General features: G+C 36.3%; 1 protein-coding gene across 1 annotated transcript in view; it reads left to right on the top strand.

The window, feature by feature from the left end:
• Positions 1–2,125: 2,125 nt before the first annotated feature.
• The window catches only part of MYCBP2 (MYC binding protein 2, E3 ubiquitin protein ligase), a gene marked incomplete at its 5' end in the record, with an annotated part of 194,066 nt that continues 169,307 nt past the window's right edge, over positions 2,126–26,884 (top strand). The window contains 7 exons of the mRNA XM_009281730.1: positions 2,126–2,197; positions 11,232–11,447; positions 16,448–16,601; positions 17,997–18,193; positions 18,415–18,657; positions 18,933–19,004; positions 21,948–22,044. Coding sequence (XP_009280005.1) covers positions 2,126–2,197; positions 11,232–11,447; positions 16,448–16,601; positions 17,997–18,193; positions 18,415–18,657; positions 18,933–19,004; positions 21,948–22,044 — 1,051 coding nt within the window. The remainder of the gene's footprint in view (positions 2,198–11,231; positions 11,448–16,447; positions 16,602–17,996; positions 18,194–18,414; positions 18,658–18,932; positions 19,005–21,947; positions 22,045–26,884) is intronic.

The following is a 26,884-nucleotide window of genomic DNA, read 5'->3' as shown; positions in this document are numbered from 1 at the left end:
CCTTTTCCGCTGGGCAGCTTTCCAGCCACTCTTCCCCAAGCCTGTAGCGCTGCATGGGGTTGTTGTGGCCGAAGGGCAGGACCCGGCACTTGTCCTTGTTGACCCTCATACAATGGGTCTGGGCCCATCGATCCAGCCTGTCCAGGCTGTGAAGCTGCCAAATAATACCTGGAATACAGTTAAAAGTGTGACCTTGGAGGCATATGAGGCAATTCTTCTTCCTATTCTCAACAGCAAATAATAAGTACTGTTATCAGTTTTGGTCAGTGTGGTTTACTTGTGGTATGGACTGAGAAAGCCCAGAAGTCCAAAATAAATCAGGATTTTTACACTTAAAGTTAGGGTGAAAGTTTCATAAAAGGTTATTTGGTCCAGAGAAGAAGATTGAGTGGCTAGAGAATGGAAGGGACTGCGCTGTTCTTCATGTTTGACAGCAGAGTAAGAATTAACTGCATTAAACTCTAATAAGTTTACATTCCAATGTAAGAATAACTAAACAGTGAAATGGACTATGGAGTTTGATTATAGAAATTTAGACATTAAAGGTTGTATGAAATTTCTTCCCCCTGCTTCTTAAATAGGTTGTATACTGTTATATATTGAAACTTTACTATTGAAGGAACCTTAGGAGGTCATCTAGGTTCTCTTTAGAAGCTTTAATTTACTGGGGAGGGTGGGGAGTTACCCCTCACTGAATCAATTCTCTGAACTCCAGGATAATGGTGGTGGTTCCTTATACGAAAAGTGGTGAGCTGATTTGTTTTTGCAGGAAGTGTCTTGATGAGGAATACACCTCCCTCTTTGTTAATAGGTGAAGATGGGAAAGGTGATGAAATTTCTAGCAGGCAGCTTTCTTGGGACACTCTGCACGGGTTCTTTGTTTGAGCGTGTTTTCTGACTGGTGGCCGTTGGTCAAACTTTAGTTTTGAGCTTTTGACTGCTGGACCATGAGACTTGTATACTCTTGCAGTCTGAATGCTGTACAGAAGAAGGTAGTAAGCAATATGTTTTTAGTCACTCAAAATTTTTATTTAGAACAAAGTTGTTTGAATAAAATGCTAAGATTCTCCTGATTCTCAATCTCTTTCCAATTTGTTACCTGAAAGTGCAGCTTGTTACTGCCTGTGATTTTCAGATGCCATTATTTTTCCAGCTAATCTGAACTGTAAACTATTTGAGTAATGTTTAAGTGGCACAGAGGAATGTTAGTAGCTGTTGCTTAAAGTCCTATATAGGATGAGCTGTATGCTGCACAGGTAACATCTGCCTTTTTTTGTGGAAGGTCTGTAATCTGAGCAGACCAGAGACATGTAGAGTAGGTTAAAAAGCATGCATTTCAAACAGAGTAATCTCAGTGATGGTGACAAAACAATTGTGTGTGTGTGTATGGTGTCTTTTTTTCTATGATGTTTTTTTTTTCTTGAGTTTTTTGTTTGTTTGTTTTTTTTAACTGGGTAGTAAAATGGAGGAGAAAAAGAATATGATAGGAATGAGGTGTGGGCAGAAGAGGATTAGAGGAGCATGTGTTAGCTAGAGCTGTAACGTAAAGGGATGGAAATGAAAAGTCTGTAAGCTGAGGGTGGGAAAAGTCCAGACAAAATTTAAAAAGCTGTGTTCAAAAGTTGCAGTTTCTTCCACCAACTGAATTTTCTGCCAAATGATACATTTTTAAAGCTTTCTTTTTGTCTTGGAAGGCTTGAATCTTTATCTGGTAAAGACTTCACAAAACATATGTGTTCTGTACTAACAGGTTATATTACTGAGAATCGTCAATAATTCTTGCTTCTAGCATTGGTGTGGCACTAATGGACTTGTAATAGAAACAGTAGGGTAAAACAGTATAAAATATAGGGATTTTTTTGTCTGTCCTTGCATATATTCTGCTTAAATTGATGAGAGTAAAGGACCTTCATTAAGTGGAGCATTAGGAAAGCATCATTTTTAGTGCTTTATATTCTTATTTATACTCTGAAATTCTGTCTGTGTTGGTTCCCTTTGCTTAGGAGAAAAAATTTTAGAGGACTTCTGACATTTTTCTCCTCTGCTGGTACTGCTGTTTACCATGGGGTACTGAAGGGAGTTTAATTCTTTTGTTCTTATGGCTTTTCTGCTCTTTTACAGAAATAAGAAACTTTTTAGCAAGAAAAAATTGAAAAGGAAACAGAAGACTAAATTGAAAGTAAAAACGCGCAACAAGGTAAGTCTGTAACTAACTGGACAAAATTCTGACTCAAAAATGAAAGCAATTTCAATTGAGAGAAATATAAGAAAAAATAAGTGTAACTAGCGATTTATTTGTTTAGAAAAAATAATAATGGGCCAGTATGTTTGTCTGTTTACTGTATTCTACATGACTATGATACCAATGTTAACCTTATTCAACTGTGTTTGCTACTAATGTTCAGCATGAAATAATATAAACGGCATTTTTGGTTCTCCAGTTCCTAAACTGTAAATGTAGCTAAACACTTTCATCTTATAGTTAAATTTTAAGAGATGCATGTCTAGCCAACAGTTAGAGACTACTGCTGCAAAAAGTTCTGTCCATATTGGCTAGAGAAGAAAGGGAGCATTCAATGTCTAAGGAATCAAGTTACCTCTGAAAATTCCTCCATAATGGAATAGATCGTACTTATCTGTTTGAATTAATATTTTCTCCCCGTGTAACCCCTGCCCCCATGACTTTAAATGCATGGGAGCAGTATAGTGAACTTCATAAAAATGTTTACGTTTACTTGTTGCAGAGAAAAAAATCTAGACAAGCAACAGTATTTTAAAATACTGCTCTGCTGCATTCTTTCTGTATTAGAAAGCTATTATTTCTCTGTTTAAGCTAGAGTTTTGGAGGGATTTTCATGAAGGCTCACTGCAGGCATGGAGGCTTCTTCCGAGGTTGCCATTGTAGTCAGTAAAGAGAAAGTAGCTCATTTCTGGAACCGTTCTGAAGGACAGAACCACTGAAATATCCAGTGAAAACACTTTCTAGTCAGTTGAATGACCTTATAATACAAATACACTGTAGATCAAATTGGCCATCTTATCCCTATTTGCCAAACCTCATGTAGTTACTCTATCTCAAAGACAGATGACTTTGGGAGGGTGAAGCAAGCCCTATATCTCTTCATTTGGTATTGCCTTTTTGGATACTTACCAGATTGTTCTGCTTATCTCAAGTAGTGCAGCTCCAGACTATGGTATAGAAGGGGCTTATCTTCACTTCTGTTCTCAGTACTGTACAGTGAAATATTTCTGGTCCAAACTGAATTTTTCAGCCCTTTCTTCAGTTGCTATGATATTAGAAGTTTTAGCCCTGTTCCCTTCATGATTTTATCAGACCCACCGTCAACACAGAAAACCAAGTTAGAAATTTGAAGAAATTTTGCAGAATAGTTAGTCTTTCTGTGTTCGTTCTGCTGACAGAAACTTGTGCTTTTAAAATAAGATAGCTCTTCAACTTCGATCATTCTTACTATATAAAGGGAACCTTGTCATTCTGGATAGTGGTGCCCTATTTAAACTGCCAAGTAGGAAGCTAAATCCAGAACTGCTGTTCTTCACAAACTTGACAGTCAAATGTGCTTCTTGGATTTAGTTGCATTGGATAAATGGATTGGCAGGATCCCTTCTGAATGGCCAAAGACGACATGAGCATATTGAAGGCTGGTTCTTGTCGGTAGTTACAGATTTGGCACTAACGAATCATCTCTGCACCTCATGCCTATGGAGGGTTCTTTTCAAGATTTTTCTTAGATTTTAAACAGCTTCTACTTGAAGCATTAAGTTGGATTTATCTACCTTTGAAAGGCATGATGGGTTTTGCGTGTCTTTTACTGATGCTTCTATTCTAGACAATCTTTGAGGCAGGCCAGGGTTGACCAGCAGAGCATTGGTGTTTGTTCCGAGTCACTGAGGTACAGAAAGGCACTCCACCTTATTCCTGCATGATAGCAGGAAATTGTGTATTTCCTGAAAAATGTGGCTGAAAAGGGAAAGATAAAATCAGGTTCATATCTTTAGGTTATCAAACCTTGTTTACTGACAAAGTGGGATGGTTTTGGGTTTTGTTTTTGGTTGTTTCCTTGGTTTTTTGTTGTTGGTTTGGGGTTTTTTTTCCTCATATGCTTTTCAATGCATCCCCATGCTTACCAGTGCAGAGTAAGCACAATGATCATTTTTGCACTGGAATGTCTGGAAACAGATGTGTGTATTGTCAGGAAAATGTGAGTTTCCATTTGAAGCCTTATAATAGGGCAGATTGAAATGTCCATCACTACTGGACATTCTGAGCAGGAGAGCTTGTGTGCATCAGTTTATTTTTTAAGAACCAGGGTCTTTTAGACTGAACAGAGATGGGAGTTTTCTCTTAATACGCTTGGTAGAGGCAGGGAGGGCCTTAAATTAAGACTAAGCTGAAGGAACCCAAAAATTTGTTGTTTGTACCCTGCAGTTACTAAAAATTATAACTGAGTAATTGAAGAGGAGAGAACATAAAAAAAAAAAAGTCATTGTTGAGCAACTGGAAAAAAAAATTATTTCCACCATTTAAGCATTAAATGTTATAACATTTTAAGTATAAAACACTAATTGGTGTTTAATGCAGCCCAGTAGTTTGAGCCTTACTCTGTTTCTAAGCTGGGGTCATGTTATGATCATTTGTATTTGAACTACTGTTAACTTTTGGTTTTGTGGTTTAGTATCTCTTTTTTTTAAAACGGAGGTATAAAAGTTTTCCATGTTGGGTGCAGTGTGTTTTAGCTTTTAGAAGTTCAGGGCTGAATAGAGTGTCTTTTACATAGAAAACAAATATGTGATTACTGGATGTGGGTGTAGCACCTTGGATTCCTGTCCCTGCCCCCCCCCTTTTTTTTTTCCAACAATTATTGCTAGAAAATTGTAGGCTGTGTAACTTACCTCAATGCTATGAATATTGCTGCTTCCCCTCCCTCCCCCCTTTTTAGCCCCTGGAGTTTTCCTACTTTACTGTTAGCTCATAAAAGTGCTACTTAGGACACTTAGCTGAGAGACTGGCTGGAAAGCCAAGTTCACCATCTTCTGTTCTCAAAACGTTATTTGAAGAATACTGAAAAATTGGAGTCCGCCAGAGACAGAGAATGTACTTCCAATGATTGGCATCCATCTGTTTAGTTTATGCAGAAGTTTTAAACTATGACTTGTTTAGCTTTATACAAATGGAAAACCTTGGGAAAGGACAGTTCTTGTAGCAGACAAATTTATTGTAAGCTAATGATTAGATGTATAAGGTGGATCAACTGGGATAAATATTTGTCTCATTAAAAACACACGTAGCTTCTCAGATAGTTTGGCAGTGTTTTCAATGGCTTTTGTATTATTTGGTGTTTCAACCTCAAGAGGGCATCCCTTTCTAAGATATGTTTGAACTGTTCAAAGAAGAATTTGGTGAGGTTCTATGCTCTGTGTTATGCACAGGTTAGATGAGACGGTTATTATAGCCTTACCTATCTTTAACAACAGATTAACTTTCCTCTCCTAGATTATAGTCTATTTCCATCACATCTGAGAATAAACCATTATTGCAGTCATCTGATTCAAGAGGAAAGAAATAAATTGGTCGGAAAATAAGCTATGTATGGATTTCATCTTTTGGGAAAACAGTTTGTTTAGGTGTGAGACAAGTGTAAAGGAGACCAGAGGGTTTTGTTTTTCCCACTTTTTTCCTTGAGTGTGCTGGAACATTACAAAAAGCTAACTGAGAAGAGCACTTGTGAGTCTGGTTGCTCTATATTATGAACCAAACCTGTGCCGTTTAACCTCTCCTACATAATGCATCCTTCCATTTAGCAGGGACTATATGCTTACAAGGACAAGTCACACAGGGTATAGGCATCTGTGCTTCATTCTCTCTCTCATAAGATAGCCTCTTATCTTTTAGAAAAAAAGTAACGCACAAGAAAAAATTTTACCTTTGTGGATTAGAGCTGTGTTCATGATTCTTTACTTACATTGGCATTGCAGTTTCTCAGACTTGCATTTAGATTTCATTATTCAGTAGTTCAGGATTGAATTGTTCTTTCTTCAGTATCTTTTAAAACTTCAAGAGAAAGGCTTTTCTAATTTTATCTTAAATGTTTGGAGAACATAATCTGTTTCTGTTTTGTCAACCTAAAATACAGAAGACTTCTGTGAGGGATTTAATTAGGTTTATTGCCTTTACAGATTCTCTATCTATTCCTCTGAAAAAGATGCCTTAGTCCTTCTGACCATTGAAATGACCTTTCGTCACTGTTACCTCACCTTGTATAGTTTCAGTTGCAAATCTCCTTTTTGAAGTTTAATACTGCAAATTTTGTAAGAATGACATCATGTTTAAAAATTGCTCTTCCTTTCCACCAAAATTGAATTTTAGATGTTCTGTCTAGCACAAATAAATTTTTCCAGCACTCAAGACAGAATATGTGACGAATACTGGGTATCTGTTAGGGTTTACAATGTATGTTTCATCATGTATCTTGATTTAAGAAGGTGCATTTTCAATTTATGATGATATCAAGTGAAACAACAAAGATAAAGATTTCAGAATGTCCCACTTTCTTACAGCTTATACAAAACCCACTAAATCAAAAAGCATAATTCTGTTTTCCAGTCTTGAAGCTCCATTCTTTTTGAAAGCAATAGCAATTGCATATTCAGAGAAACCAAATGCTTTGGGATAAAAAAAAAAATGTAGAGCCTATCATCTCATCTTCTCTCAGACATCCTAGAAGCTGGGCTTCTAGTCATTCTTATACTTAGTGAGTGCTTTGGATTGCAATATTCCAGTAGCCATTAAGGAAAGAACACTCAGAGGTGCAGAAAAAATGATTGTTGCTCTTTACCTTATCCACGGTGTCACAAAAAGATATTACATACATCTGTGGATCTTGATACACTTAACACTAAGAAAACAAGCTATTAGGGTGAGATTTTTTCTTGAAATAATGTATCCCATAGCTCAAGAGATCAAGATTATTAACAATCCTAGATCTGTGCAAAATTAGTAAGTTGCTTCACTGAGTTCTTAGAAGTTGATTAACATTTTGGCTTAAAGTTCCACTGTTTTCCTTGGCAATGTAGAAGTATTTTGGGTCAACATGAAATGCAGTATCACCAAGAGAATTGTTGTAACATAAAATCGACTTTATTAGTTTGATATAAGAATTACTAAGTGGGGTTCTGTAGGCACAGTTGGTGGTTAGATTGTCACAGTGACCTGTTCTACCTCAAAATCTGTGAGCCAGTAGTAAGATTGTACAGGTGGTAGCACGAATCTCATACTATCAGGGAAGTTTGTATGGCTGTATGGAAGAACCCAATGCCATGGCTCTCAGTAGTTGCAGAAAAGGAAACTTCCAGTTGATGATGGGATGAACTTCAGTCCCAGTTTCCTAACTTGATCAGTGCATCTGACCTCAGTGAAGTTAGGAATCTGTTGTAATCTGGAAAGGAAAAAACTTGCCTCATGCGGAAAAAACTTCTGATGTCTGTTTTGAATGCTTTCCACTAATACTGTTGAAGAAAAGAAAAAGGGAAGGAAAAAAAAAAAAGCTGCTCACTGAATGAGCATTTGCGCTAGAGGGGTAGAAAGTTTTCCTGTTTGTTTTTGGTGGTTTTTTTTTTTAATCTACTCCATCTCTGCCTTTTGTAAAAGAAATCTAAGCAAGTGATGTTTATGCAACCTGCTCATATACCTCCACTTTTGAACAGATGTTTGTTTTGAAGACCTGGAAACTATAAATGTTATAGTTAAAAGCCCCTCAGAGACTTGAGCAAATTGATCACAAATATATCGTCATTGGTTTTTACCTTATGGTGAAGTTTGTGAGAGAACGAACAGCGTGACGATCGGAAGTTCCCTTCCTACTCTCCAACCAGAAACAATGTCTTGTCATTCAGCACCTTTCTTTTGCCTTGAGGCACGCTAAGCATTTATATGCTTATACATTTTATGTTAATTCCATTGAGGGTTTTTTCCTCTCAAATGAAAGACAGTAAATAGTGAAAGTCATAATTATCCTTAAGTTTTAACCTGTTCTTACAGCCCAACAACTTATTGTTCAAAAAGGGCTTTATTTAGTACATAAGGCCAGTATTTTTAAACTGACAAAACCAGGTAGTGAATTTCAAAATTATTCTTAAGGGACATTGTTAGGATTGCTACTATATTTGTCAAGTGTGTAACAGAACGGAATATAAGATACTTTTAGTTTCAAAGAATTTACAATTCTGAGAGATAAGGTATTGTGAAGGGAAAGTGGAGGTATGAACTAAGAAAAGTAAACAATGGGTTAACATCACAGCTAGGAATTAAACTCTAGTTCTGAGTCGTATATTCCAGTGCTACACTGTTCAGATAGAGCAGGGTTTTCTGGAGAATGTTATGCTGTACTGAAGTCTGGGTAGGAGACTATTGTCTATAACTATAGTTTGTGCACCGCTGTAGAAGAGCGAGGCACTAAACACAGAAAGATAGAATGGTTAAAGTGCTTACTGTTTGAAAGCTAAAGCATTAAGTAAGGGACTTCTTAATAACTGTCAAGTATTGAGAATAAGGAAGGAGTTTATTTCTGAAAATTAGTCAGCTTATTATTAATAGGCAAGAAAACAAACATTGATATTTTATCTAGCACTGTAATGTCTAAAATTATCTGTGCTGGTTAAACAATTTGGCCAACCTATTTCAAAAGAGGCTACGTGAGCTACAGAACTTGGGCTGTTCTGGAGCAAAGACTAATCTGAACTCCTGACAAGAAAGAACTGGAATGGAAACTTCACAGAAGTTATAATTACAATACATGATACTAATTAGATAAGTGAACTTCAGATAGAGATATTTCAGAGGATCCAGATAATTTTCTCTTCCTGTAACTGTCTAGTATTTCCTGTAACTGTAACTATTTAGTAACCTTACTAAATAATTTTTTTAACCTGTGCAGTTTGACTGAGTTAGCTTTAAAGCTGAAAGCTGATACTGTGTGTTTGCCTTAACAACAGCTGCAAAAACTCTTGGGGTATGTGTATGGATATTTGACATACAGAAGAGTCATATGTTATAACCGTTTAGTCTTCTGGTGCCAAATACATTTTAAAGTATGTAGTAGCTCATTATCACTGGTATCAGTCCAAATCTATTTTGATGCAATTTGATACTGGAATAACATAGGAGGTTCTATCTTTTGAGTTCTTGCACTGATTAATATTGTGGGTTTTCAACAGCAGCTTTATTATTTCAAAGATATTCATGTTGAACAAGGACTAAACTTATGTTTTCTTTCAATCCCTAATGGCAGACTACACACGATCAAACCCAAACTTTCAGTATGTATGTAGGTAACTTTTTCCAGCTTTTTTTTTTTTCCATTATCTTTATATTTTTGTGCTTTCTTGCTAACACTGACACAGGTAAGAAAAATTAACACGCTGTCTCTGTTGGATAAAATAGACTACAGAGTAAACCATTGCTTCTTAATGTTTTAGCTTGCAATAATTTTGTAGTAATAATGGAAAGGAAGGATATGCAAATATGTACCCGTACAGTTAGAATACTATAGTCAAAAATAAAAGGAAATATGTAAACTGGAATATTTTGAAGTTATTTTGAATTTTCTGTTAAGTTTTGTAACATACGGTGTTAAATGGTCTAATTTAGCCCATGTTGTTTCTGGTGATAAGAAAAGGAAAAGTGCAGATAAAAATGTGTTGCAAACCATCGCTGTGTTTTGATGTACAAAGTTGTGGCTACCATATTGTAGAAAAATAAATCATCCCATTAAAACATTATTCAGTTCACTGGTTCTCAACCTACTTTTCCCCTCTTCTCTGCTAGTTTAAAGTCCTCTTTCCCATCACTGCTCTCACAGATGTATGAGTATTTCCACTCTGATTCACTGCGTACTCTCCTGCAAAATGAATGTGGTCATTCACAAAATTCACAATATCTATCCCTCTTAAATAAAAAGAAAGAAAAAGACAAAAAGCCGCCACCCTTACTGCCCCCCAAGAATACAAGAAACAAACCAAAATAACCTTGTGAAGTTAGTCATGACCCTGACTCAGTCTAGCCTAATGCTCCTCCAAATTTTGCCTTGCATGTTCAAGCAAATTTGTCCTGCACTCTTAACCTAGGCCTTCTCTCCTTACGTAGTCTCTGTGCCCTCTGTCTACGCTGAGGTATTACAGGGAGTTGCTTCCTCCCATATGCCCGTGCTCAAACCAGCCTGGTCTTTGGTAGTACACAACCTAAGAGAAAGTATAACCCTGCATGGGGATTTTATTTTTTTTTTATTTGTTACATCTTGTTTGTTTGTTTTTTAAGTCTACCATTCCTCCTGTCCCATCTTACTGTTGGAGAAAGGGAGAGTATGGGGCAGAATTTAAAAGATGCTTTTCAAAAAATGTTTTTTCTTAACATTTTTCCAAACCTAATGACAGCCCCGTGAAGGCTCTTCTGTGTCTTGGCAGTGGCTGATGGTAATATACCAGTAGTAGATACCAAGGAAAGGGTGGGGCAGGGTAGTGGTAGGGTAAGGCATGGGTCGTGTAGTTTCTCAGAACAGTTTCCCAGCTCTTACTTTGTGGCTCAGGGCTTCTGAAAACAAGAGGGCATCCTGTTATTTGATAGGCCTTCACAGATTTTTGTATTTAGTAGTTTATCTGTTAGGTTTTTATTTCTTTTCTAGTTATACAAAGTTATTCTCCACAGCACCTTGAACTTGCCATCTGTTTACGTTTAATGACAAAACAACTAATGGTATTTTTAATTTCTATTACGCCTTTAGCAAACAGCTTAATTTTTTATTATTTGCCAATAGATTAAAGTAACAACTAGAATAACAAATAATGCATTTTAAAATTCAATAATAATAATTAAAAAAAACCCCTAACCCCTGTTAAGAAGATAAATCCTGAATTCTGCTAGTCTTTTGGCTGTGGCACAGGTTTAGACCATTCTGTAGCCTGAACTGCTTTCACTTTCTGTCCCAGTGTCCTCATCAAGTTATGAGAGGTAGAGACTAAAGCCAGATGGAATATATTGAAATGTCTTCCTCTTCCTCCTTTCGTCCCTGCCTGAAATATAATTGGTACTTCAACAGGAAAGTTCAGTCTCCAGTTTTGAGAATCATTTGATTGGCCAAAATTATTGAGACTGTTGAGATTACTTGTATTTAGCAAAGCTTGAAACTTCTAATGAACTTAAAACTAATCTTGTTTTTCAGACTGAAAACCTAGAGAGTACAATAACCATACCAGATATCAGATTACATAGCAACCCTTCAGCTTTTAATGTTTACTGCAATGTCCGCCATTGTGTGTTGGAGTGGCAAAAAAAGGAAATATCTGTATCTTTGGCTTCAAAGAACAGTGTACAGAGTGGGGATTCGGACAGTGATGAAGAAGAGGAATCCAAAGAGCCACCTATTAAACTTCCAAAGGCAAGTAACTGGATATTGTTTAAAGTGTGCCGTGTGTGATCTAAAGTTGGTATGTTCTTTGTGGGGAATAAAGAGCCAGCTGATCAGAAAATAGTTATAGTTTTATTTGTAGTACATCTAATCCAGAATCATCTGATTTGATGAATTAGGAAGATCTGTGTACCTGCCCAATAATTAATTTTAAAGTCAATTAAATGTTAGCTAAACATTCAACTTGCACTCCTTTCTAAGTACTGGTACTTGAAAATAACCTACAGCCTCAAAAGTCTGCACAAAATGCAAATAAGGCAGCTCTTACATCTGTAAGAGGCTACTAGCTGGTATGATAAAGGGTCCTTTCTCTTGCTTTACCCCCAAAAAAGAATAAATCTTTCTGATACTGGAATTCAGTTGGTGGAGTGTTTTCTAAGATGATTTGCCAGGTATATGTGTAATTGCTGTAACTGTCAATTATTCTTACTACCTTATTTTTTTAATCTTTCCCCTTTTTGGCTTTAGTGCCTTTTGGCACTGATAACTATAGATAGCTAGTAGTGCACATTAATGCACGTGGACACTATAGTTCAACAGTTAGGGTAGTTTTTTTACTGTTTGCTACTTTTGTGCTTATAGTAGGATTAATGGTGGAAAGTCAGAAATAATCTGTATAGGAGTTACTGATTTTTTTTCTTAATTTTTTTTAATTTGCTGATTCACTTGTTTTGTACTATGTAACTTCTGTGCATTCAGTTTTGTTCATTGCTAGTTTATTAATGTTATGAATCCTGCTTCTTTTTGTTATTGTTCTGAGTCAAAGCATATTCAGAGTAACTTTCCTTGTTTGTATTTGCTCTAAAAATACTGAATTAAAAAGGTTGTTGCAGCAGTGATTATGTAGAATGTTCTAGTTGCTTAGAAAACTAGAATTTTATAAATGATTGTGTTTAGGTAGTATTATCTGAAGGGCAAAGTTGGCACTCTGGAAATAGTGGTGGAGAATTGTAGAGGAACATAACTAAGTCAGGTAACTGCAACTTGGTAACTGAAATTTCACAGTTGATAGTTGCAAAATAATGTGCAGTCAGTAGAAATAAAATTAGCGTTGTTTATGAACTGCATCTAACTCCTTGTGGATTATAGTAAATGAATCAGCAAGTGTTTGTAGATGCTTAATTTAAAATTTTAAGTAAAAGGCAACATAGCTATTAGCAGTTATAAAGAACGGAATGGAGTTTTAAAGAGATTTTGAAATTAAGAGGTTCAGTGGAGGATGAGATTTACCAGTGATATGGACAGAACACTTGCACGTGGAAACTAAAACATTGGTATTGTTAAAGGTGTTGGAGAGTTTATCAAAAAGAGACTTGGGAAAGTGGTGCAGTTTTAAAAAGATAGTGGCTTATAAAAAATGGTATGGAAACCCTTTTCCTTTCTCAAAACAGGAAATCAGTGAGCTATTTTGTTACATTTAATACAGCAAATATAAAATCGATGAAAATCAGTATGCTTTCAAACTACTCCTTTTTAGCAAAGAACCTACAAAATATCAGAGTTCAAGAATTTTTACTGATTCAGCAATGGCTTAGATGCTTGGTACAACCTCAGTGTTTTTAATAACTATCTAGCTAATATTGGATTGTTTAGGTCCCTCTAAGGACACTTTTTATTATTAATTTCACTTGCATCCATACATTTGAAAAGGCATCCACTTGGAGCTGTCTCACAGGTAGTAAAACTTTTAGAGGCTATCTCTGTAAATGTCTTTGTATCCTGAATATCGGTGTCTGTCTCATGCTTTGAGTATACTATGGTCTGGTTCTTATGTATAATCAACAATATTGGGTTGGGCTTAGTTTGTTAAATATAAAGAAGAAACTTATTGACGTTTCTAAGGCTTACAGTATTTACTAGACCAGTTTCTGAAAGTAGTCGTTAGCTTATTAACAAGAATACTGATGTCTTTTGAGTTTGACAGTGAGGTGAAAGTCAGGTTCAAAAAAAGGTGTAACCAGGATTTGTGCTTTTCCAGATTCTCCAGAGTTAAACTGGTGAAGTTAGTCCTTGGTGTGGGTTGGTCTGTTTTTTTTTTTTTTTTTGCGAAAATTCTTCATTTAATTGAGAATAAGTTGAAAACATTCTACTTTTTATGCATCTTAGGTGTTCTATTGAAGTATCTTTTTTTTTTAATCTTAAACTTGCAGAAGTCATGTTTGTTAGAGCTTTTATTTAGAACACATTTTGGAATTAAAAGTTGTCTTATGCAATTTTTAACAAATGTTAAAAGAGACACAGAGACACAATTTGCTGGTCTTCAGATATTAGCACAATAAAGTTTGTGTTTTGGTTGTGTTTGGACAGTTCAGTAACTTGCTTTGATAGCTTTAAATTTTTGGATTTACATGAAACATTTGCCTTTGCCTGACTTATTTATTTAGTACCTTTGCTAATGATGGGGAAATCTTTCTACTGGAAATAGGGCAGATTCAGTTCTACTGATTTGATTTGCAGTTGCTCCTGCCCCAGTATTAAAATTAACACTGGGTTACGGATGATCTGCAAAAGCCATGTACTAAAAGGAACAAATGCTGGATTAAGGTGGCGTTAGCTGACTAAATATTCTTTGTTCCTGCAGTGGCATACATTTTGATGTTTAGCAAATCTTTCTACTGGAAATAGGGCAGATTCAGTTCTACTGATTTGATTTGCAGTTGCTCCTGCCCCAGTATTAAAATTAACACTGGGTTACGGATGATCTGCAAAAGCCATGTACTAAAAGGAACAAATGCTGGATTAAGGTGGCGTTAGCTGACTAAATATTCTTTGTTCCTGCAGTGGCATACATTTTGATGTTTAGCTAATGAGCTTAAGCAAAAATGAAAATTTTTCAAGTTGTAACAAAAAATAAAAATAATTAATCTCTAGAAACTGACTTTAAGTCTTCCAAAATTCATTAGGAGGATGTGTTACCTGTGTAAAGTATTTTTTGTATGTATATAATATACATATAAATTAATGCAGAGAATTAAATACACAGAGTATTATCTATTCTTAAATAAACATAGAAATGTGGGTATCGGGTAATTATGAGAGAGGGAAGACAAAGGAAATAAAACAATAGTGTAGATAAGATTTGACGAAATAGGGGTTTTTTGAGGAATTAATTATGGGTCATAATGTCTGCATCCAGGCTAGAATTTTGTGTTACCTTCGTAAGGTGGGCTTACGCTTCTGATCCAAAGTCTCAGAGAGGTTGCAAAGGGAACGGGAGGATGGTTGCGTGGAGACCATCAGTGAGAGCTGGCAGGCTGTGACACAGACTGAGGCTGCAGGAGTGCTTGTTTTGGCTCAGAGACCCTTCAGAGAGCAGCGAGAACAAGCTTAAGATGTCTTGAAAAGAACTGTTTGCTTGTTCTGTCCTTCAGTGCACAGTATACATACATACATATATATATATATAAAGGTGAAGAGACCTGTTTTAAGAAGCCTACCCAGTCTGTTGATCTCAGATACTAAAAAAAACAACGTAAAACCTGCGCAGATCAGGCAAAATCCCAGCGGAACTATCCATTGTTGATTCTTACTGTAGTGGAAGTTCACCAAATTACTTTCTTCACTGTGTTAGGTTCTCTGCTTTTTCCAACTGCCTCTGTCAGCTGCTAGATGAGGTCTCCTGTCTGAAGGTTGGGAAGAGTAGAATAAACTCCTCGGTTTCTCTCAGAGATGCTATTACTGAAAAGAAAGGGTATTTCTAAAAATGCACTACAGTGTATTTTATTCTTTAGCCTGCAAGATGATGCTGAGTTTTGGATCCTGGAAAAACCATCTGTGCTGTTATTTTGTTGACAGTTTTTTCCCCTGTAGATTCCATGCATGTGTTTTCCCCAACTCCATTGAAGATATGAAATGTAAGGTGCAATTTGCAGGAAATTGTTGTTGCACTTTGAAGACTTGATTTGATTATGTTTCTATGCTTCCTCCAAAAATCAAACAGGTGGTAAAATAATTTCTGAAAGACAGGAATCGAAATAAATTGAATGACAGCAAAGACAGTTACAAGGCATCTAGTAGAATTTATAGCTGACTGTCAGAACAGATCTGTTTTAAGCATGAGTGGCAGTCCATTAACAATTTTATTTATTTTCACATTTCAGTCTTTTTCCTTAGGTTTTACTTGGGTGAATCTATATTAAACACTCTAAACATTGGGGCTTGCTCTGCTCCTGACAGAAACACATACTGACGTTTTGAAGATATGGTTGCTTATTTGTGATGAGTTAACCCGGTTCATTTTTCTTTCATCCTCATCGTTATTACGTACTGAGTTTGAGAAGGAAGTGACGGGGAACAGTCAGTGGCGAGAAACATAATTGTAATCTCAGAATATTCAGGAATGCTAAGAAGGAAAGTTAGGAGTGGCTGTAACAGCGCTCTTACAGATGTTGTATTAGTTGGCATAATGCACATCTGTGATGAGTACAGACAGAGTTTTAGTGACAAGTAATTAATCTTTATTTTTTGTATTGTCGAAAGAGCAATCTCAGAGGTTTTGGAGGGGAAAGTACTAGTGCTGCCAGTATCAGCTGTCAAACGTATCATTACTCAAGTTGGGAAGTCAGGTTGCAAGCCAATTCTAGCTTGCTGGTTCACATTAACGAGCAAGGAAAAAGGAAAGAGAGGTCTGTCAAATGAAGTGTGAACTCAATAGAAATTAGAAGGGCTCAGAGGCACAGTTTGTCTTACACTGTCCAAAAAATTTTGTTTCCTTATTTTTTCAGGGAACTATTTCTCTGCTTAGATACGCTCTTTCATATAATGACATTACTTCTGTGTAATATTTGCTAGTACAGTTGTGTAGGTGGATTCTTGATTTTGCTTCTCTTTTGGGTTACCATTGTATTCTGTATTACATTTTTGTTATTCAAATAACTGTCTTGTTCTGTGAATATTGGGATATACCTTTACTGATGAAGACCCAAAAATATTATATTAACAGATATTCTGAAATATCTGTACTTCTTTAGATCATTGAAGTTGGATTATGTGAAGTCTTCGAACTGATAAAGGAGACGAGATTTTCTCATCCATCCTTGTGTCTCAGGAGCCTACAAGCCCTACTTAATGTGCTTCAGGGCCAGCAACCAGAAGGCCTGCAATCAGAGCCTCCTGAAGTCCTAGGTAATAACTCATCTGTTACTGTATTTGTATTAATATACATCTGTTATTGTATTGGACAGAAGAAAATGGTTCCTAGCAAGTATTTGTGAGATAGTTACATGCTTGTTCTCAACAGACTGACTTTATTCTGGAGTGTAAACTCCTTATGGTGTATGTAACTAGTACTTTCTCAGCATAAATCTTTTGTAGAACAGGAATGTTGGCATGTAACGGGGTGTGTGTATATATATATATAAAAGCCATATTTTGTTGCTGCGTAATGCAGAATTTCACTGAAACATAGTAAACCCTACAAATTGTGATTAATTTGTCTTACTGAAGCTATAAAATACTTGGCCTTATTGGAAAGTAGTTCTACAGTGAACTTCTCTTGCAATCTGCTGTTGTAATCTAAAGCTTAGCTATTTAATGTTGTAATTTATATAAAGCTGCTAAACGAAGTGTCAGAATTCTCGCTTTTATTTCCTCTGGCCATCCAAAAGTTTCCCTGAAAACTGATTTTGCTTTTAATGATATTGAAAATAAAAGTTGAAGTCCTGATGGCTTTGAATGTATGATTGATTATGTCCTTTAAGTTAAAATCCAATTATTTTTGTGAATTCATAGTTTTTAGTGGTTTATAGAACTGCAAGGAAGGCTAGGCTGTAGCATCTGTTTTTAAAAATAAATTAAAAAAAATATCTTAAGACTTTCTATGTATTTTCCTATGTTATGGCTCAACAGTATTCTATTTCCAAAGATGATAGTAATTTGCTACAGAAAGCTTTTATTTTGTATTGAAGCACAGAGTATTAAAAAGCTACAAAGAAGGTTTTGTTTTGATTACTGCCTTAGTGATTATTTGTATATACTATCAAAAAAAATTGAGGTGGATTTCTGTTCACACCTGGATTGTTACAGATGTTCAGCCACTAAACAGTGCTTGAAAAGAGGCATACGATCAAAATAATTTTCAAGCTTTGATTTGAAATGCTCGTTTCTGAGAAATGGGATGTGCTTCAACATGGGTAATGGTCGTAAAGATTAGACAAGGTTGGTTAAGACCTATGCATCATCTCAGTGATGAGGTAGACTGAATAGGCAGGTAAAGTAACTCCTTCTGGCCCATTTCTTATTAATGTGTTCCACTGTAACAGAAGGACTTAGTTTTTTCTTGTTCTCCAGCCATTGTGATTATCAAGACTCGATGTTTTCTGGCTGAAAAAGAACGAAAAGTTAAGGGTGTTGTAGGCCTATTTAAGTGGGGTGCTTTCTTTTCTGTCTGAAAATAGGGTTAAGCTTAATGGCTGAGGAAAGATGGATCATGTATTTTCTAAGTCTAATTTCCCATTGACTTGCAAATTGCTTGGTATGATTTTGTGACTTGTCTATGTAATTGCTGTGTTTTATCTGCAGAATCCCTGTTCCAGCTTCTTCTGGAGATAACTGTCCGTAGCACGGGAATGAATGACAGTACAGGACAGTCCTTGACAGCACTTTCCTGCGCTTGCCTCTTCAGTTTGGTAGCTGCATGGGGAGAGACGGGAAGAACGTTGCAAGCAATCTCTGCTATCCTCACCAATAATGGCAGCCATGCTTGTCAGACTATTCAGGTCTTGCACTAAAACTTCTCTGTATCTGGGAATTTATGTAAATGTTGTGTACATGAGTTTGAGAAGATCTATTGTGTAAATTCAGTTAACTTTTTTCCCCTCACTATTTTTGAGTTGTGAGTAGGTATTTCTTTGTCTCTCCTGAGTTGGAGAAAGAACAGAAAATACAATACTTAAAAAAACAGTCATATTTTTCACTCACTATTTCTTTTACTGTTTAGGTGCCAACCATTTTAAACTCTCTTCAGCGGAGTGTACAGGCAGTTCTGGTGGGCAAAATCCAAATCCAGGACTGGTTCAGTAATGGGATAAAGAAGGCAGCCTTGATGCACAAATGGCCATTGAAAGAAATATCTGTAGATGAAGATGACCAGTGCCTACTTCAGAGTGATGGTTTTTTCCTCTATCTCTTATGTAAAGATGGACTTTACAAAATCGGCTCTGGATATAGCGGGACAGTGAGGGTAATGTGATTTCTTCTTGTCTGATGAAGATAGTTAATCCTTTAACTTTTATGATGTCCTGCTTCCATTGAGAATCTTTTGTAGCTTACTAATGATCAGTTCTTTTACAGTTTGTCTAAACTTTTCTGATGATTTCTATGAGAATTTTGCAGCATTTTCTTACAATTTTCACTTCTCAGTATGGTTGAAGACATTGTTATTTAGGTGGTAAATGATTATGTGTAAAATTGTCATTCTGATATTTGTTAAAAGATTGGAGTTTTTTTGCTTTTCAGGGCCATATATACAATTCTACATCCCGCATCAAAAGCAGAAAGGAAAAAAAGTCTTGGTTAGGCTATGCTCAGGTAGGTGAATAATTAAAACATAAAATATGCGCCCCACCCCCTATCCCTCATGAGTAGACTTTGGCTTAGAGTAAGCTTATACGGATATTGTATTGTTCCTTTGACTTTAGTTATAAAAGTCGATTTTTTTGGTACTGACTTTTAAATTGTAGAAGATGATGGACATCTGATGGTACTGGCATATAGAAAGGAGTAATGAAAAGTGTCATTGATTTGTGTTGTCGCTGTAAAGACTTTCTGAAAATATGATGGTTTAACACGTAAATTTATGAATTGTACAGTCAATTGATGTGCGCTTCTTAATGAAGTCGGTGGATGTAAAAATGTGCTGTTGCAACATAATAGTGTAAAAAAATACCTGAAATATCTATTTATGGAAATAAATTGATTTTAAAACATTTGCAGTAAAATAAGGAGGTGCTGGTTCGGTTGGGGGAGGATTGAGGGTGTGTAAACCATAAGTAGAGATAACTGTTGACGTTACCACTGTAAAGTTAACTATATTTGGATGTTTTGATTTTTTAGAGTTAGTCAGTTTCTGGAATATCAGCCACTTTTTCATATACCTTTGCCATTTATTATAAAAATAGTGGATTTTTTTAGAATAGCTGCCCAGCTGATAAACTGGAGCATCTCGCACTCCCCCCCTGCCCAAAGCCCTGATGAGTGCGCTGTCTCTCAAAAAAAAAAAAAACAAAAAACAACAAAAAAACCCCAAACCAAAAAAACCCTCCAAAAATTAAATTGTTTATTACAAATATATATTCTGTTATTACAGGTTTGGTTTGGTTTTTTTTTTTTTTAAAATATTTATATATTCTGTTATTACAGGTTTGGTTTGGTTTTTTTTTTTTAGTGTGTATATATATGTGAAATCTGGTTTTGTTTAGTATTAAAACAGATAGATCACCAAAAGGTATACTGGTGCAAAGAAACATGTGCAGATACATTCATTCAGGAGCCTGTTTTATCAGTTTGGAAAGGAATAGGATCCATACAGTTTCACTACGTAGAGTTACGCATTTGGACATTCTGTACATAGCTATAAATATATTTGATATTCTTCTTTGAGTGCTTGTACAGGTGTATGCACTTGCACAGTGACTGTACCCAAAGGCACTGCTAGTTGGAAAAATGCCTCTCTGGGGCTATATTTATAGGAAGATATGTAAGTTGCACTTATTGCTAAGTATGTGTCCATAAAAGAGGTAACGTGCTCTCAGTCTCATTTCTCTTCAGGTGCTTGGTTAAGTCAGCTCTCAAATTCAGGTGGTTTTTCTTACTTCATCATATAAGTTGTTTCAGACTGAAGCTTTTCTCATCTACTTTAATGCTCTTTACTTATTTTTCCTAGTTTGTGTGGGTTTGTTTTTCCTCATTTCACAGAGATTGATTTATCCAGGCAAATTCAAGTAGTTTAGATGGAAGAAAAAGGGTTGGTTGGATTTTTCTGTTGCCGTTAGATGATTGTAATTAGGGTCTCTGACAAATGAAGGTATTCTGAGGTTAAGCCTTAGTGACCTCCCTGTGAAATGCATTCATTCTTTGATGTGTAGAATCCCCACCTGAGGCCAGTCATGCTTCAAGCAAGTGCAAGCTGTTGTCATATCTCCTGCTATGACACTGCTGTTGTCTGAATCATTACTTAGTCATTATTCATATCGGCCTCTGCAAGTCTGCTGTAGGTGAATGCTACTTTGCTTGGCCTCAGTCACCTTGAATGAGTATGTTCATAAGTGCCCTTAAGTAATCTGTTTCCTTTCCTGTAGCTGTTTTTATAGTAGAAGTGCTTTCTAAGTGTAAATTCCCAACTGTGTTTCTACCCTGCTCCCTCAAAATCTTTGAAAGGTTCACAGGCATTGTAGGATCGAAAGAGATAAGAGATCAAAGTTGCCATACTGGCTCTCTTACGGATCTGTGCATGTTATGCAAATGTGGGGGCTTATGCAACCTATCTAATTTAAGCTAAAGCAAAAGTTATTTGACTGTGTTTGTTTAAAAGTGCACTCGAAGTTACAGGTATAAAAAATAAACCTCAAATGTGAGTTTCAGGTAGGCAAATCTTTTTACTGAGAAACCTTCTAAACTGGTGACTGAATCAAACCTTGAAAAAATAGATACATATGAACAGAGAGAAGATACTATTTTGGTATACCGAAGGAGACTTCTTGATGTGGGCTGCTGACCAGAATAGGTAATATTGGGGATATGAAGATATTTTGCACGTGGAGAAACAAAAAGAGGAAATCATTAGTCCTGAATATCTCCCTTCCCCTAGGTCTGGTTAGGAACTGGGAGGTGAGCAGTATAAGAACTCATTGTGTGTAACCTTGTATCATGGCTGCTGTCACCAAAATCACCATATACTTAGCGGGAATTTCTTTGATGAAGAGCTCAGAAAGAATAAACACATGGAATCTCGTTAGTGTGGGAGGCAAGGTAGTTAATTAACATTTTTTGAAAAATTCTCTAGTTTTTAATGCACATACTAATATTCATTAATGATCACTCTTCTATGTAGGGCAATATATGTATCTCCTTCCTGGAATTCCTGTGAATCTTTTGTTGATTCAGAAAGTGGGGACAGGAACGTTGGTTTTTACTGTGGCTGTGACTTTTAAGTGTAATTGTATACACGTATGAAGAACAGAATTACTATGCGTGGCTTCAAAAGTTGTATACGAGCTTCAGCATGCTGATCTACAGCATGTAGAAGGTGTGGAGGAAGGGGGTCAAATTTCCATTTTTTTTTATTGCAGAATTTGATTAGTGGAAAAAAAGTTGATTATCAAAATGAAGCAAATTTGATGTAAAAGTAAAAGGTTTCCAAAATTTTTAAACAATACCTAAAATAACGATTGCATTTTTTTTCACTTTTGACAATAACCTTTGATGTATTTAAGAATATTTTCGTACCAATATATATATTCTTACTCTTACCAGGGTTATTTATTATATAGAGATGCGAATAATCACAGTATGACAGCCGTAAGAATAAACCCTGAAACTTTGGAACAAGACGGTACAGTTGCTTTGCCAGGTATGAACCTCCAGATATGAAAAGATGGTTATAATTTACTGTTTACATGCTATGTATTTTCAGGTAAGCAGAAGAGAAATTGAGATAGATTTTTGAGATCACAAAGAGACTGCCTTTTTATGACTTTGGTTTGCTGCATTAGACCAGCTGCAGTATTTCATTCAGAGGTCTTGCATCTTACTCCAATTACGGGAATAATACTGCAACATTTTAGAATGTATGGTCATCTTAATTTAAAGACTCCAAGAGCTTAACTTCCTTCTTAAACAATTTTTATTTCTTCCTCATTTGAACTCTGAGCATTTGGCTCAGATATGATTCTGTTTCTGGTATCTGTTACATGTAGGTAGTTACAAACTATGACCAAAACCATTTGGTTTTTAATATAGGTAGAAATGTATCCAAAAAAGAAAGGAGGCTAATGAACACTGATGGACCATGCTTCTGATGTTTAAATTGGTGGTGGGATTTTCTTTTATTTGTTTTGGGATTTTTTTTTTGTAGTTTTGTTTTTGTTTGGGTTTTTTGTTTGTTTTTTGCAGAGGAGCCTCATAACTTGGGTCTCTGTTTAGAAAATGAGGATGTTCCTGGAACATGATTTAATGGCCTCCTGGTGAAACACATCTGTTCTTAGCCCCTCACGTAAACAGTAGAAGGGCACAAGAATATCTTTCGATTGAACAATGACAGGCTTGTTCTATAGATCAGAAGAAAGATTTTGTGTTGTGTCCTGACATAAATAAGAAGGCACTGAATGAAACCTCAGAAAAATTCTCTGGGCTTTTTGTATTTCAAACACAAACAGTAATTTTTGAAACAAACGATGAATGTAGAATCTAGTCTATGCAACTTTCTGCAAGTCCTTAAAATGTGGATGTCTTAAAGCTGCTTGGTCTTTGTGGGGCTGTATGAGAAATTTGAGTGAGAGCACGTTCAGGGACCTGACAAGTTGCCTTGTAGGATTGTTTTTCCACTTTCTTCACTTGAGGCAGCTGCTTCAACCAGTAGGGTCCTTTGAGGTCCTTAATTACGTCACCATTGGTAAAGAAATCGGTGCTCTTCATGCAAGTCTTGAGAGACACTGGAACACACTTAAAGTCTACACCTCTGAGCTGTTAGCATTCTTTTGCAAATCTCAGTGACAAATGTCATTCTGCAAGACAGCCTTGTGTTTATACTATAAAAGGCACAAATTAAATGAGAGTATGCCTTCTAAACAAAAATGTATTAATCTTTCAGTGCAAAAGAAAATTTTATAACTGTGGGAATACCCATTCAGAAATCCCTCAAACTGTTTCACACGGTTGCATTTCATACGGTTTGTGATGGTGCCAAAGTGGATGCTAGATGTTCTTCATAACTACTACCCTTTGTATTTCTGTTTTACTTTCTGCACTTCTACGCATTTATCTCAGTATTATATTGTGAGCAAATATAGAATCATAGACTATCTCGAGTTGGAAGGGACCCATAAGGATCATGGAGTCCAACTCCCTGCTCCTCGCAGGAGCATAACTCTACATAACTTTACATAACTGTAAAAGATTTCAGTTTGCTTTTAAATAATCTTAAACATTTAATTATGACAATAAATAGGAACAATCAATGCAGTGTTAAGAAACTGTGCAGAGCAAGTAGCTATGAAAGCTGTTGTACAATGTATCTGCTGAATCTCTTATGACCCAAGGCTTCAGATTTCAGTTTTTGGCAGTGGATTCCAACAAGTCTTTTGCTTCATTTATTTTTGTTGCTAAGTAAGGTGATCCACCTTTATCAGGATGATTTGAAATCATGATTGTTCTATGGGCTCTTCTGATTTTGGCCTTGCCAGCAGATGGACTTACACCTAAAATAAGACTAGCTTCTCGCCTACTCATTTTCTGTTCAAACCTTCCTATATGGCCTTGTTCTTTTGGCTAGGACAAATTCAAAGGGGTCCACTTCTGGTTATTTCCGTTTCCCATTAGAAGGAAAGAAATGAAGGTGGGAGGAGGGTATGTGACCTATCCTGAGGAAACCTGAGTAGGTACATAACTCTAAATAGTAGTGGCTGCCCCACTGTAATCTTAATAATGACTTGCAGCATGTTGTAGTTCTGAAAAAACACACTGGATAGAACTAGAGGGCAGTAACCTTGCTAACAGCTGAACACTGATGTGACTCCAACTATTTCTTCCTAGTTGGCATGGTATTCAGACATGGCTCTATCTGGAGTTAATCTCTTTCAAATGCCTGGGTTGGTGATAATGCATTTAAATAAGGTATTTGTATTTATTCATACAGGGATGCGTAGGAGATTAGGAGTTCATTAGGAGATGTGATTAGGAGTTGATCCTAGCTAGGAGTCATGTGACCTTAGAAAACTCAGTGAACTATGGAACATTATTTTCTCCTTTCTCAGACAGTAGGATCCACCAGCTTCTTGAAACCATAAACTTCTATTTCAAAGGGCAGTCTTTCCGCTCTGATAGATGATCTAGCAAATCTGACAATGTATCTGGAACTACCAGACTGTGTCAACATTCTTGTATCTAATGCCTTTGCCAAGCTTCATACAGTCCTTGAGCTGTGGATCTGTCTTCCCAGTCCAAATATCTTAAAAGAATCCCTGAGTTCTATGAGATTTTCTATGTGATTGGACCTGAATTTACAGAGAAGGTTTTCATCTTGACCATTTCTTTAACAGTAATGCTTACTGCATACCTCAGAGAAAGGTTGCTGTGTTCAGCTGAAGAAGTTGAAGTTACATGGTATATGGTTTCATTGTTCTTTGAAATTACACATGAATATCTTGGCGCTCAGGACTATTCACTTAGTTTGAAAAGTACTGCTAACTGAGGGTAGCCTAGATGAGCTCAAGAGTACTTATTAGCAGGCACAGGATGCACTATATAAATACGGAAGGTGATGCTTGACAGTCATATTCTCTTGAAGCTTCTAAGGAGGCTGTGATTAACAGATGTCTGTAGTTATGTCCTTTAAGTAAAACATAAGCCCTTTCTGTTATAGTAATCTCCAGACAAAAACCTTGGATATTGTTGTCCCCAGAGTAATTTCCAGAGTCAGATTGAATAAGACTACAATTGATCATAAGAGCTCCTTGCTAGCTGAGACACTGTACTATCCTACTTTTTGCAGATATTCCATTTGCCTTCCATTTTCTACTCTCCCTATCCATTTGATATTTAATGCTGGGCCTGAATGTTATCTAATCAAGTGCTAATTTTTAGGAAGTGTTCTGAAGAACATATATTTAAAAAAAAAAAAAAAAAGCAGCCCTGTTTCCGATTTCCTCTATGAACACACCTACCAAACATGTAAACAACCCCCAAAAATGTTTACTGGGAGGCTCGCCTCTTCTTGAAATGACTCAAGAAATAGGCCAAACTGTGTAATATGGACCCACTCATGGCCAGAATATCCTGTTTCCTTGACCGTTATGCTTATGTGAGCATGTAATTTTCAGCCATTCAAGGGATCTTAATACTTACCAACTTCCTATAACCTTTCAGAAATGTCATTTAGATTATTTTTGGAACTTCTCTTCAAGTTATTGACAACTCTTCTGTTTTATCACTAATATCACTTTGCAGCATAGAGAGTTAGGAACGTGATCTGACTTCGGACATTAAATCTGAGAATATTTTTTAGAGAGCAGTATTTCAAACTTGAGTGTATCTCCATCCTGCTTGCTGCTTACCCTCTTTGTGATTCATATCTGTGTGTGCTCTAAGGGGTGGGTTTTCTACGTTAGATCTGTTACTTCAAGATGTGAGAATTAGAGAAGGCCACCTAATGCATATTCTATTCCTGGTAAGATACTGTATTGGACTGGGCAGTATAGCAGGAAAAAGTAAACAAGTTTATGGGTTTGTGAATACTGTGGGGGTTTTTCAGCTGTATTATTTTTAATAGAACACTCCAGGTAGCTAGCAAAAAATAGCAAACTTGCCGGTTATGCTGGAAGGATATTGTGTGTGCTTCATTTAGCATTAAATTTGTTAGATAAAATGACTGATACTGGATCTTTGTTCAGGTTATGAAGCAGACGTTTAGAGTGTAAAGTAGCTGTCCTTCAGTATTTTTGGAAGAGGTCTCTTCCCTGTGTGTAATCAATGAAACAAGCACCTTACAAGCCATATAATATCAATCTCTTTGTTAGTAGCTCCATCAGCAGAGCAGGAAGGGAAGAACAGAAGGTGTAGGGACATACTTTTAAACTTGCAGAGAAAGTGGTCTTTTTCTTTTTTTCCCCTAATATGGGCAGAATTCTTTCCCTACCTTATTTTCTTGGAAATAGCTGACCTGTTTTCAATAAATGTGTGATGCATTCAAGTAAATGCTTTATAGTTTTCAAAAAAACCTAGTTAATAGTTTAGCGAAGTTTATAAACAATGGGAAAACTAGATGAATAATGAAAAGTTTGATTCTGTTTCATTTATTTCTGTAGATTTTATATGCTGGACTGAGGAAACATTTCTTTAAAGATAACAGCCCTTATCTTTAAAAAAAAAAAAGTCATCTTTGGGGAAGGAGAAAGACTAACACTCCCAGAAAATTAGAATTTAGTGGTGTTATAATAGTTTAGAATACCCCTCACAGGTGAATACTAAATGTTTTTGCAGTTAAATATTGGGGTAACCCCTTACATTTCATACAATCATAGAATAGTCTTGGTTGGAAGGGACCTCTAAAGGTCATCTAGTCCAAACCCCTGCCATGGGCAAGGACGCAGAGTCATAGGATCATTAAGGTTGGAAAAGACCTCTAAGATCATCGAGTCCAACCGTCAACCCAACACCACCATGCCCACTAAACCATGTCCCTAAGCGCCTCATCT

This window comes from Aptenodytes forsteri, unplaced genomic scaffold, assembly GCF_000699145.1.
Source record: "Aptenodytes forsteri isolate BGI_AS27 unplaced genomic scaffold, ASM69914v1 Scaffold51, whole genome shotgun sequence".
Taxonomy (NCBI): Eukaryota; Metazoa; Chordata; class Aves; order Sphenisciformes; family Spheniscidae; genus Aptenodytes; species Aptenodytes forsteri.
Note: the sequence above shows the minus strand (reverse complement) of the source record. Positions and strands in the feature narration are given on the sequence as shown.